General features: G+C 37.1%; 1 protein-coding gene across 5 annotated transcripts in view; it reads left to right on the top strand.

Moving 5' to 3' along the window:
* The window catches only part of DENND4C (DENN domain containing 4C), a 72,438-nt gene that overhangs the window by 28,738 nt on the left and 31,546 nt on the right, over positions 1-12,154 (top strand). For all 5 annotated transcript variants that reach the window (XM_077171508.1, XM_054652108.2, XM_077171509.1 and 2 more), the window contains exons 6-12: positions 1,052-1,293; positions 2,144-2,210; positions 2,843-2,901; positions 4,281-4,425; positions 4,763-4,938; positions 8,564-8,664; positions 11,702-11,920. In XM_077171508.1, coding sequence (XP_077027623.1) covers positions 1,052-1,293; positions 2,144-2,210; positions 2,843-2,901; positions 4,281-4,425; positions 4,763-4,938; positions 8,564-8,664; positions 11,702-11,920 — 1,009 coding nt within the window. The remainder of the gene's footprint in view (positions 1-1,051; positions 1,294-2,143; positions 2,211-2,842; positions 2,902-4,280; positions 4,426-4,762; positions 4,939-8,563; positions 8,665-11,701; positions 11,921-12,154) is intronic.

The following is a 12,154-nucleotide window of genomic DNA, read 5'->3' as shown; positions in this document are numbered from 1 at the left end:
AAACTAGTTACCAGAAAGTGGGAAGGCAGGGAGAAGAAAAGTGTGCATTGAGAGGTAGTATGTGAAAGACTCTAGTTTGCATGAAGGAATAGATTCAGAACATCTGAATTCTGTATTCTAACATTCAGATTTGTCTGCTGAATCTGTATAAGGCCATCAGCATACAAAGGCACCAAAAATGTATTGTGTGACTTAGGTTACAGGCAGGAATGTAGTAGAGGTACTCCTGATGAAGCAAGGGAGCCTTTGCTTAGGGTTGTTCTCCCAGCTGTTGTTTCAGCTTGCCAATTGTGAATGTGTGTGAACTGTGTAAGGGAGTAAGTGACTGTAATATGTTAGTGGCTCTCTGTATCAGTGTGTGATTGATTAGTTCTCAAATAAACAGCAGTTTGGCTCTGTTGTGGTAACAGCTCAACTTCCACTCTGTCTCACTCCCCTAATAAAAAAATTTACATACTTCTCCATTTCCAAACAGAACAAAACCACATTTCTTCAAAATATTTATACTTCTTTTGCTAGGAGGATTGCAGTAGTTGCTACTGGTTTTCTTTCCTTATTCATTTTTGCTAAGCTTGCCAGAATAACTCAGTTATGAAACACAAATAGATAAGGAGTATGAGAAAATATCTTTTTAAATAAAATGAGGGAAGTCAAAGCTAAAATAGTTTTATTGTTTAGTTTGGTAATGATAGGGGAATTTACAGAACAGAAACATTTCATGAGGGTTTGGGTTTGAGATTTTGGGGATGTTTTTGACCTGGATGATTCATGGATAGGTTTTGTCACAAAATGAAGATTTGTTCCTTCCCTTTCAAGTGAGTATGAATTCTCACTGGTTGAGGAAGGTGCAACAAAAATGAGGAAGAAAGTTCAAGGCATTTTGTTTATAGGGTTGCTTTGTGCATGTTACACAAATAAAGTCATTTCATAAGGTACCAGCAAAAGCACTGTAGTGTGTGCAAACTCCAAAGACTTAAAGGTGCATCAAAAGTTCTGACCCATATTCCTGTTAAATACTGGGCCTGCTTAGCTGTTTTTCTTCATCTTGTAGGTTTACGGTGCTGCTATCCAGTTTTATGAGCCTTATCCCCGGGAGATGCTAACAGAAAAACAGCAATCACAGCTGGGTCTTCTGACAACTGTAGAGAGAAAAGTGATTACTTCCAAGTCCATCAATTCAAACAAATGCATCTGTCTTCTCTCACACTGGCCTTTCTTTGAAGCATTTCGAAAATTTCTCATGTTCATCTACAAGCTCTCTGTCTCTGGACCTCATCCTCTTCCCATTGAAAAGTATGTAAAACATTTTTGAAGTTGCTGTGGGAATGTAGTCAGTAGCTCAAGAAATCATGTGATTTGTGCATGTCACAGTTGCTATAGTTGCTATAGTTGATCCACCATTATGTTTGCACTCTTTAGCTTATGTTGTACTAGTAGAAATTATTGCTGCTTCTGTTTAATAGTACTGGCTCTTGCAGTGCCAGCAAAGCTAACTGGATTTTAGTCTGGGTCATTTTTAGAATATGTCAAGCCTGTTTACCTTTCTTTTAGCTACATCGAGGCCAGAACAGGCTGTGCTGTGATACATGCTACATTTCCAGTCCTGTGTTTTAGCTTAGTAATTGTAAGCTCAGTAATGCTGTACATCAGTGGTGAATATCTATGTTTGTTTCCAAGCATTGCTGCTAATTCATGTCTATGATTATGTGTGCAAACTCTGCAGAGGATGTTTGTCATGATCCTGAAAGTTTGCTGGAAAATGATGTTACATTCAAGTAGGATAGATGTTAAGAAATCCAACAAAATACGTTCTCTTAGCAGAATCTCTTTAGAAACTGGAGAACAGGGTTAGGCTGCCTGGGATTTGAAGTGGCTTCATACTGGCCTAAATGCCAGTATGTTCTTACCTTTTACTTACATATCTGAAGCTGCCAGTATTAATTTTCAGGCATGCAATTGAGTGAATGAAGCTTCTTCATTTTGGCTTGCATAAACAGGCTCTTGGACTTTTCAAAAGAGTAAAGAAATCTTAAAAGTCTTTCTAAAAAATGCTACCATATTAATTCTAAAATGTAGTTAACATTGTTTTCAGCCCTTCATTACACCCTGGTACTGTTTTGCTAGTATCTTGTCTTCTTTGCAGGCATATATCCCATTTTATGCACAATATACCTTTCCCTTCACCACAAAGGCCAAGGATTCTTGTGCAGGTAAGCAACAATTTTCATTCATTTTAAGCTGCAGCAACAGCAAACCGCCTCTTTCCTTTGGTTTCTTTCTTTATTTTTTTTACTTGGGTTTGAATACATACCTCCTGGAAGAGAGAGGGAAGGAGGTGGATGGGCTGGCCTTCTCTCACATTGATACAATCCTGGGACAACTTAGCAAAGGAAACAAACTCTTTCATACTTCAGGTGGTGTGGATGGCAGAAGTGTCCTACTTGCACTTTTGAAATATCTGCCATGTATTATGCTTTCATTTTATAGGCACCATTTGCATTACCTCAGTGTTAGGGTTGTTTTCTGTCTTCCCCTCATTTGTCCACCCACTGCTGTGGGGCAGAGGTTAGTCCCCTGGGGTGCTGTCTCTTGTGCTTCTCTGTTTAGTCACCCAGCAGCAGTTACATGCTCAACATGAGTCACAGACGATTTCCTGTAATTCTCAGAATTGTTTCGGTGACTAATACGAGCTATGTTCACTTAGTGAACCCGAGTCCCAAAGTCACTGTGTCTGTATGCCAGGCAGTTTATGAGACCATGGATATATATTTATATTGGAATGTTAAACTGTATTAATTTTGGGGTTGTTCTTGTCTATCACATATTACTTTATGTGTTTCAGCTTTCTGCCCATGATGCATTAATATTGTCACAACCAGTTTCTACACCATTGCCATTAAGGTATCGTTATTAATGCTTTAAATGTATGCTACTTGAAAAAATCAGAGACAAGCAGGAGTCAGTCATAGAAGAAAGTCAAATATTAGTGCAATATCATGAGGTATTATAAACAGGAAGTTCAATATATGTTTATAATGTTACGCAGTCTTGTCTTGACATACATGTGCCTCTTGTGGAGGTATAAGATCACTAATTACCCTGAAAGAAAGATGAATTGCCAGATTATTGCAGGAACTCTAAAGGAATAATAAGGCATTTGGAAGGAGAAAAAAACACCCATATTTAAAGATCTTGTGTATTTTCAGAACCAGTGTAGTAAGCAAAATTTAATAGCATAGAGACTGCTATCTTGCTTTTTTCTCCTTTTTGGATCCAAGAGAGACAATAACATCAAGCAGCTCGGTGAAATCCATGTTTGCACAAGTGTGCAAACATTTCGGGAATTCAAGGGTATACCTCCAAATTAGTATTTGTGCTTGAAGGTTGATGCAGTGTCTGTGGATGCTTCCTGCATCTTCAGAGTTAGACCTCCCTATGATTGTGACACATGGTTTTATTTTAACACTTCTGCTCATCTTTGTTTTCAAGTTAAAAACCAAAATCTTCTCCCTTTTTATTCTCTCCACCCATTATCATATAATATTCTAACATTATCATACAATCATACGATTATATGATGATAACATTATCATATAATATTCTTTATGCAGAATCCCATCTTTAATCAGATTTGTTACACAAGCATTTGGATAAAAAATTGCAGCCAGGCACTAAATTGCCAAACACCATGTAAGAATCTTTTTAGGGACAGATTTTACACCCATGTACTCATAGATGTCAGTACAATTCCTAAATGCATACAGTCTCAACAAACTGATTGGAGGCTAAACCGCAGAAAATAAAAGTATGTCTCCAACAGAATGATGGATTAATTTTGACTCACACGGGAATTTGATGCTGTGATTCTAAGATCAAATGGATACTCTAGTTCATGATTCTTGTGTGAGATAACTGATCATATGAAACTGCTGGTGTTATTTTTGTTTGAATTAGCAATTAGCTTTGCTTTGTTGGTGTGACGACAAGATGCTAGTATATGTCTGAGAAGAGAGTGCTGTAAACAACGCAAATTTAGCACTAGCATGGTTTAGTGTATGTTTCTTTAGCAATAGAATTTAAATTTAGGTTTCTTTGGGGTAGTACAAGCCTTAAAATGATGTCATAGCTATTAGTTAGATAGGTAGGTGTTTGATGTGTATTAGCACCATTCAACTAGTTGATCCCAAATACTGACAGTTGTCAGAAAATTTGATAGTAGTGTATTTTTTTTAAAATCTGTAACATTTTTCTTTTCTTCTCCTTTCCCATCCACTCCTTAGTGGAGCAAACTTTAGCACTCTACTCATGAATCTTGGACCAGAAAACTGTGCCACTCTGTTACTCTTTGTATTACTAGAAGGCAAGATCCTCCTCCATTCCCTTAGACCGGCTGTGTTGACAGGAGTTGCTGAAGCTGTAGTAGCTGTAAGTACAAAGTGTTCTGTACTGCAGTAAGAGAAATTGATTTAAACATCACAATTGTAACAAGGCTTTAAGTTAAAATTACTGATGTGTTAAATGGTCATAGCAGTAGCATTTAGTTCAATTGCTGTATCTAGTAACTCTTAGAAAGACCATGATTTTTGCATAGCTAACTGAGTTATACTGTATTAAAGTAACAAACTTGGGGACCTTTTTCTGATAGTGTTACAAAGCTTTTAGTAATTTCATTTCAATGTGCTGCAAGTAACTTCTTGTTTTTTCTTGTACAGTATCTGTTGTCTTTTTTTAATGCATTTATTTAATTTAATTTTTCCTTCAGATGATATTTCCATTTCAGTGGCAATGTCCATATATCCCCCTCTGTCCTTTGTCTCTGGCCACCGTACTCAGTGCACCTCTTCCATTTATTGTTGGAGTTGATTCACGATACTTTGATCTGTACGATCCACCACAGGATATTGTGTGCATTGACTTAGACACAAACATGGTCTACATGTAAGTTCTATGGAGATTTTACATTTTTCTGTAGATGAAGAGATTGCTGAAGTGCTCAGGAGAAAAGATTGTTAAACATTGTTTGATCCAATATGGTTTGTTTCTTACTGTCCCTTTTTTTTTCTCTCATTTCTAAAGCTATAAGTTAATTAAAACTTAGTAAGTCAAGGATCAACACTTCTGCATCACATTTTTATAGGAAGTGTGATCTTGCTATAAATGTAGTAACAATGGTAAGTAACTAGGGAAAGGATTTTCCCCCTGTACTGGGTGCTGCTGAGCCATATGCTGTGTTCTCAAATGCTGCGTTCAGTTCTGAGCACTCCACAGGAAAGACACTGAGGTGTTGGAGCATGTCCAGAGAAGGTGGTGAAGGGTCTGAAGCACAAGGAGTGTGAGGAGCAGATGAGGGATCTGAGGTTGTGTAGTGTGTAGAAAAGGATCCTGAAGAAAACCTTATCACTCCCTACAACTGCCTGAAGGGAGGCTGTAGCCAGGTGGAGGTCAGTCTCTTGTCCAGGTAACAAGCAGCAAGACTAAAGGAAATGGCCTCAAATTGCACCATGGGAGCTTTAGATTAGATAGTAGGAAAATTTTATTCACTCGTGTTCAGGCTTTGGAATTGACTGCTCAGAGAAGTGGCTGAATCACTAGCCCTAGAGGGTGTTTAAAAGACATATAGATGCATTGCTAGTTTTAGTGGTGGACATGGTTTTGTGGTAGTCATGACAGTGTTATTTAAGTGGTTGGACTTGATCATCTTAAAGCAACCTACATGAACATGAATGCTTCAGGATCTTTCATAATAACTCTTGACACTATCTTGAACTTGGGCTACTTAATATTAGTGTTCATAAAGAAATTTTTCTGAAATTACAAGGACCATGTTTTTTGTGAGACCAATCAAGCAAAATTTGCTGTCTCACTACATTAATTTGAAAATATTTTAACTTAATTGTTGTATTGTAATATAGTACTTTTCTTAAATTGAAGTATTCCTTGAACAGTTTCTTTGCACCTTCTTAAGGAGAGGCTAATTCAGAATAATTCTTCTGTGTTTCTATAATGTGAGCACAAATAACAGAAAGGAAAAGTTGTTTTTTTCAGTATTTAGTAACTACTTTTCCATTTTTAACCAGAACATAAATAGAAAGATGGATCTAAGCTAGTTCAAGATGAAGGTGATCATCACTAATTCAAGTGCACATCTTTGTGCAAATTTTGCTTTACTTACCAAGTAATTTTTTAACTCTTGACTTTTTTTTTTTTTTACTCACTTGAGTTAGAGTTAGTAATTTGACCTGTGGATCAGTGAAATGCTTACAGGATTTTTATTGTCTCAGAAGGACCCTTCCTCTACTGATGTCAATGTTTCCTTTACATTACTGACATACATTTTTTTGTTAGTAGTATCACAGGAAATGATAAACAATGAAACAAATTGTGTTTGTTTTTTCTATCTGGTGTTTTTACTCCTTCCCCTAAGTCTCCATGAAAAACACTTCAAAAATAATTTTCATCAGTTTATAACAAAGTATTATGCCACCAAGAGAATAATTGTCGGTATTGTGAAAGAAGAATGTATTGAATAAAGTCATGACAGGTAACTTAATCATTTGAAGATATTTGCAGGGAAAAATACCTCAGTATTTTTTTTTCATAAGTAGGATGGTAGTTGAGGATTATGTTGCAGAAAAATAGAGATGAAACCAGGAGAATTTGCAGGGAGATAGGGATATCAAGATGCTTTAGGACTGTTAGAAAGACCAAGTACCAACATTACTGGGATTGGTTGTTGAACTAAAAATCTACTAGTGGCTGACCTCTTATGAGGCAGTCAGCTGGAAAGGCTTTCCCACCCTTTCTTTTACTGTCTTATAAGCCCATTTCTCTTTCAATAGTGAAATGATCTCTTCTGGTTTTGCTGCCCATTTTTCATTTATCCTATCTATAGATATTTGACTTTCAGAGAAGTTTGGCATTTGTAAATTTTGACTTTGGTAAATGTGAGGTATTGGTAGCTGTGTTATAAAGCATTTTTAACCTGGCAATGAGTGTATCTTTCAGTTTTGGAGGTGTGTAGGTAAGCCCAAATCTCCATAAAGCACTTTGTGTTGAAAATAATATAAAATTATGAAAATACCGTGTTATTAGTGAATAAAGATTTTTTTTTCATTTAATTTTATCCACATCAGTTTCTGTCCCTTTTTAGTTCTATGGCATTGCAGTAGTGCTGGATTTATTTGTTTGCTTGTTTAGTTGTAAAAGCATTTAATAGCACTGTTCCTGACTTAGAAAGACTGCTTAATAGAAAAATCAATTTCTAGAGCAAGTATGCTGCTTTCTTAAGCTATACCAAAAAATACTAAATACCTTTTATTCAAAATAAATAATAAATAAAATACTTAAATATCTAAAATAAAATAATTTAAAAATAAGTAAAAATATCTTTTATTCATTCAGCATCTTCCTTATTATTTTTAATTTTTAATTTTTTTAACTCTCTCTGTGATACTTAATGAGCCTTCAATGTTGGCTAGCCTTTTTAGGGCAAAGATTTGAAAGTTTGTTTTATTTTCTAAGGAGGACTTTTTTCCTGTCACCTTTTGGAATGTTACTACTTATATTGTTTATAGGCATGCCATTATTGTGGGGGAAAAATGGGCAAAGGCATCCAAAAGGATGAAATTTTTTCTTCAACTCCATGAACTTATCTTCCTTTCTAAGATATTTCTGTGTTCATGCCAATAAAGCAAATAGCAATGGAACAAGTATTTCACAGATGCAAAGTGCAAAAACAGCTAGTCCCAGTATCAGCTTGGGTAGTAATAAGTGGTTAGGTTTCAGGGCAAAGAGGCTTGTTATAGTCTCTCTAACAGCAATTCTCTCCCATCTTCTGCCTTCCAGAAAGAGGCATAGGAGTTCTTGGGATTTATTTCCTTCTCTTTATTTATATCCAACTGTTAAAGGAGGTCTATTATATCTGTTGCTGTCCTTAAAGAGGATGAGCATCCCTTTAAGCAATTTACCCCACTGCTTAATCAACCACATAATTTTCCAGCTGTGAACTGAATTCCCAGTCTTTCTAGTACCTGTTAGACTGTGAAGATGGGACTGGGTTGCCATAGACATATAGCAAAGTACCGTATGATCATCAAGTTTTCAGACTGATCTGGCTTCTTTCAGTAACAAGTTGTACTCAGAACTGCCTTTATTTGAAGGAGCAGTAGTATGGCAGGTTTATACACTGCTGTAGTCTAGAAATAGACTTTGTATAATACTCACATACAGAAGAGTGTGCTTCAATAATATTGGCAAGGCTGATAAAAAATCTGAAGGAGAAATCATCTATAAAGTCTAAATTAAGTCTGAAGGCAGATCTCCTTGCAGACTGGAGGAAACTCTACTGATTACTCACTTTATACTGTTGTGTATCTGAATAAATAAAATTCTGAGTTATGTCAGTCCCATTTTTTTATTTTTAACAAATAGGTACAGTGACAAGATTTCAAAGTAATTTTAAGGTACTGTCTTCTGTAAATGAAGCGACTTAAAGCTGTTCACAGTATTCTTTTTTATATTGTCTCTATTTTATATGTCCTTTTTTGTCTTTCCTGTGTTTTAGATCAGATGATAAGAAGAACACCAACTGGAAGCAGTTTCCTAAAAAGCCATGTAAAAGTCTTCTCAGCACCTTAAAGAAACTTCACCCACAGCTTGCAGCAGGTGAAATAGATACAATAAGAACTTCTAATTAGTATATAAATGTAATTATTTCCTCCTATCACATGCAGTGTGGGTTTTTTTGTTAGACTCTTTAAATGTGAATTCTTAGAATTGAATCTCTTTTTTTTCCTTTAGTCATGTTCATGTCCAGCCTCTCATCCAGCAGCACCCACAGGTCCTTGGCAGAGATCTGTTCATCCCCCAGCCTGTGTTGATACTGGGGGTTTCCCTGCCTCAGGGTGCATCATCTTGCACTTGGTCTTGTTAAAACTTATGAGATTTCCATGGGCTCAGTTCCTGAGTTTGTCCAAGTCCCTCTGGATGGCATCCCATTCCTCAGGCATCACTCAGCTTGATGTCATCTTCAAATTTGCTGAGGGTGCACTCGATCCCTTTGTCTGTGTTATTGATAATAAATAACACAGGCCCTGATATGGACCCCTGAGGGACGCCACTGATGTCCATCAGGGCTCTAAACCATTCACCACTAACCTCTGGATGGGACTAACCATTTTCTTATCTATCTAGCAGTCCACCTGTCAAATCCATCTGTCTCCAGTTTAGAGAGAAGATGTTGTGGGGGTCTGTGTCAAAGGCTTTACAAGTTCTAGAGATCTCTAGCCCTTCCCTGGCCCACTGATGTAGTCACTCCATCACAAAGGGTCACTGTGTTGGGCAGGCTGGACTTGCTCTTGGTGAAGCTGTGCTATTGTCTCAAGTCACCTCCCTGCTCTCCCTGTGCCTTAGCACAGCTTCTAGGATGATCTATTCCATGATCTTCCCAGGCACAGAAGGGAGGCTGATGGTGTGGTAGTTGCCTGTGTCCAGTGCTTGTGAATATCTTTGATAATGACTTTTCTACCACAATAACAGAGTAGCTAATTTTTGGCAAATGGTTTTGTCAAAAGAAAAATAACGACTGGCTGTATTCAGTCCAATGTCTTTGACAGATAAGAGCAAAGTTCTAACTGATAACAGTTTTCAGGTATTGTTTCTTTCTAACTGAAAATAGATTCTTTCAGGTAAGATGGTTCAGGGTATGTAAAGTTATATTGTTATGGGGAGGGAAACTATGATGACCTCATAGGTGTACCTAAGATACAGAAAATTCATAAATGACAAAAGCAAAAAATGATAATAATTAAGAGATAGGTGTTCCTGCCTTAGTTTTCTATGATTTTTTTTTTCAAATATCCTTTATTTCATCTATTAGAAAATCTTAACTTTTACATTTATCAGCAGTGTATATCATTCATTAGGAACTACTTCCTAATTCTGTCTTGAGCATAACCAATGGTCTCTGTTAAATATTTTTTCTATTTTGGCAATATTATAATAGCTGTGTTGTAATATTTATTTATATTTATGTAGAGGTATTTTATTATTATAACTGATATTTTTGTTATAAGTGTGGAACTGTTATTTTCAGCAATACCTGCTGCTGGTTTTTTAAGAATGCAAGAGTAAACTCTAGATGTCACTTACTTTTTTCCACCATTTGGTGCACTAAAATGTTAGGATTGATGTCAGAAAAGTAGTTTTAGATGTGTATTCTTCAGGATAGGAAAAACACAGTGTAACAAATGAGTGGTTTAGGTCACTTAAAGAATCAGTGGCAAAGCTATTGGCAAAAGCAGGTTTCATATGAATTTGCAAAAGCACAACAAAGTTCAGTAGCAAGATTCACTCTATCACTGGTGACGAGCAAAAGAAAAACCAGATTAGAATCAGGGTAGAATGATTTTAACAAAGTCTGGAAATGCAAAGGGGCCGGGGTATAAAAAGCTAGGGGAGACACTTCTGTAGAGTAAAGACGTCCTCAAGAGTCAGAGAGGACCCACTTGCTTTCTAAATTCCTGATGGAGCCTAGGTGCAACTGAATCCAAAGTCAGATTTAGACCAAGGGGCCAAATCCAAACCAAGCCCCAGGTTTTTCTAAAGGATTTAGCAGCACTTAGTCCTTGACTGATAAAACATTTACAAAGTGATTTAAGAAGATGTACTGTAAGCACCACAGTAACTTCATTACAGATCTGAGATGGAAATATTGATACTGTACTTGCCATTGTGTGTTTAAATCCCTTGACACGCACATGCACACAGACCCAAAGAATTGTATGCAAATGTGTATGTACTTGTTGAAAATTCACTTTGAGTTCAGTGAGATAATCCCATCCCTTGATAACACTCAAGGGGTGACAGGTTGAGCTTTGAGGATTTGGTGATACCCAGTACTGGAGGGGGTAGCCCTGACCCTGTCAGCAGGTTTCAGCAATGGTCCTCAGAGTATGGCATGGCAAACTAGAGAGCTGGTGGGCTCAGAGAGGTCCCACTGAGAATTAGGTGCTGGTGCAGTCATAGCTGCCCAGGAGAGCTAAGCAGGCCTGGCTTAGGACTAATCTTCATAGTGTCACAAAATTAATATCTTCAGTCATCTGTCAGTCTTCATCCTGTGGACTGAAAACTACTGGAATTTTCCTCAAAAGTCCAGTAGTAGTAGTAATAATAATAACAACAACAACAACAACATTCTGTTTAAGCTATGATTCAGTCAAATAGTGTTCCAAGACTTTCCATTAAGCAAGAACTGTTCTTTAGGCAGCAGCAGTTCCTGAGAACAGCCAATGTTTCTGGTGAGCTGAAGGGGACCTTAACTGCTCAGAAGCCATTAATCAAGGCCAAGACCTAGAGAGAATGCCTGAGGAAACTGGAGGTTATAAAGCAGCCCAAAAGGAGCTTGGCTGGGGTAGGGAGTGTAAAAAACTACCACACATGGTGCTTTGTGTTTATATTTAAAGACTATATTCAGTTGACTATGAAGTAACATTAACTGATCTGACATCCTTGTTTTGTGTCACAGACTGCTACGTGAGTTAGGAAAATACACTTTTGAGGTAACCTTTAATGTCAACCCATTCAACTGGAAAATAATCACGGGATTTTTAGTGCTTATCACTTATGAACATGGGCAAATAGAAACAAATTTTTGAATGCACTGAATTTTTATTAAAGGCTTGTATGTGTTGCTCATTGCTAGTTCACAGGAAGACTCAAGAAGGCTCTGCAGTGGAAATGACTCCTATAGAGGCAGATTTCTCCTGGCAGAAGAAGATGATAGAACTTGAGATGTTGATCCAGGAAGCATTTCTCCGTTTCATGGCATCTATTTTGAAGGGTTACAGAACATTCCTCAAGCCAATCACACAGGCACCTTCAAATAAAGCAACTGCTGCTGATTCATTGTTTGATCATCAAGGTGAGGGTGAGGCAAACAAGCTGCTGATAGCATTGGCAGTGTTACTACTTCAGAGCTGAAGAGCTGCATAACTTTAAAAGGTCAAAGTTCCCTTTGGTTGTACAGTTCTTGGCAGTATTTAAAATTGCAGTTGTCTAAAGTTAAGCTATTCAGAGTTGATTGGAACACAGATACATACATATAGGACTGCAGGTTTTCACTAGCTCCAGTATTAGAAAAAGCTTTTTTTTAATA

Source organism: Agelaius phoeniceus, chromosome Z, assembly GCF_051311805.1.
Source record: "Agelaius phoeniceus isolate bAgePho1 chromosome Z, bAgePho1.hap1, whole genome shotgun sequence".
NCBI lineage: Eukaryota > Metazoa > Chordata > Aves > Passeriformes > Icteridae > Agelaius > Agelaius phoeniceus.
The sequence above is the reverse complement of the archived record's forward strand: the minus strand, read 5'-3'. Positions and strand labels throughout refer to the sequence as shown.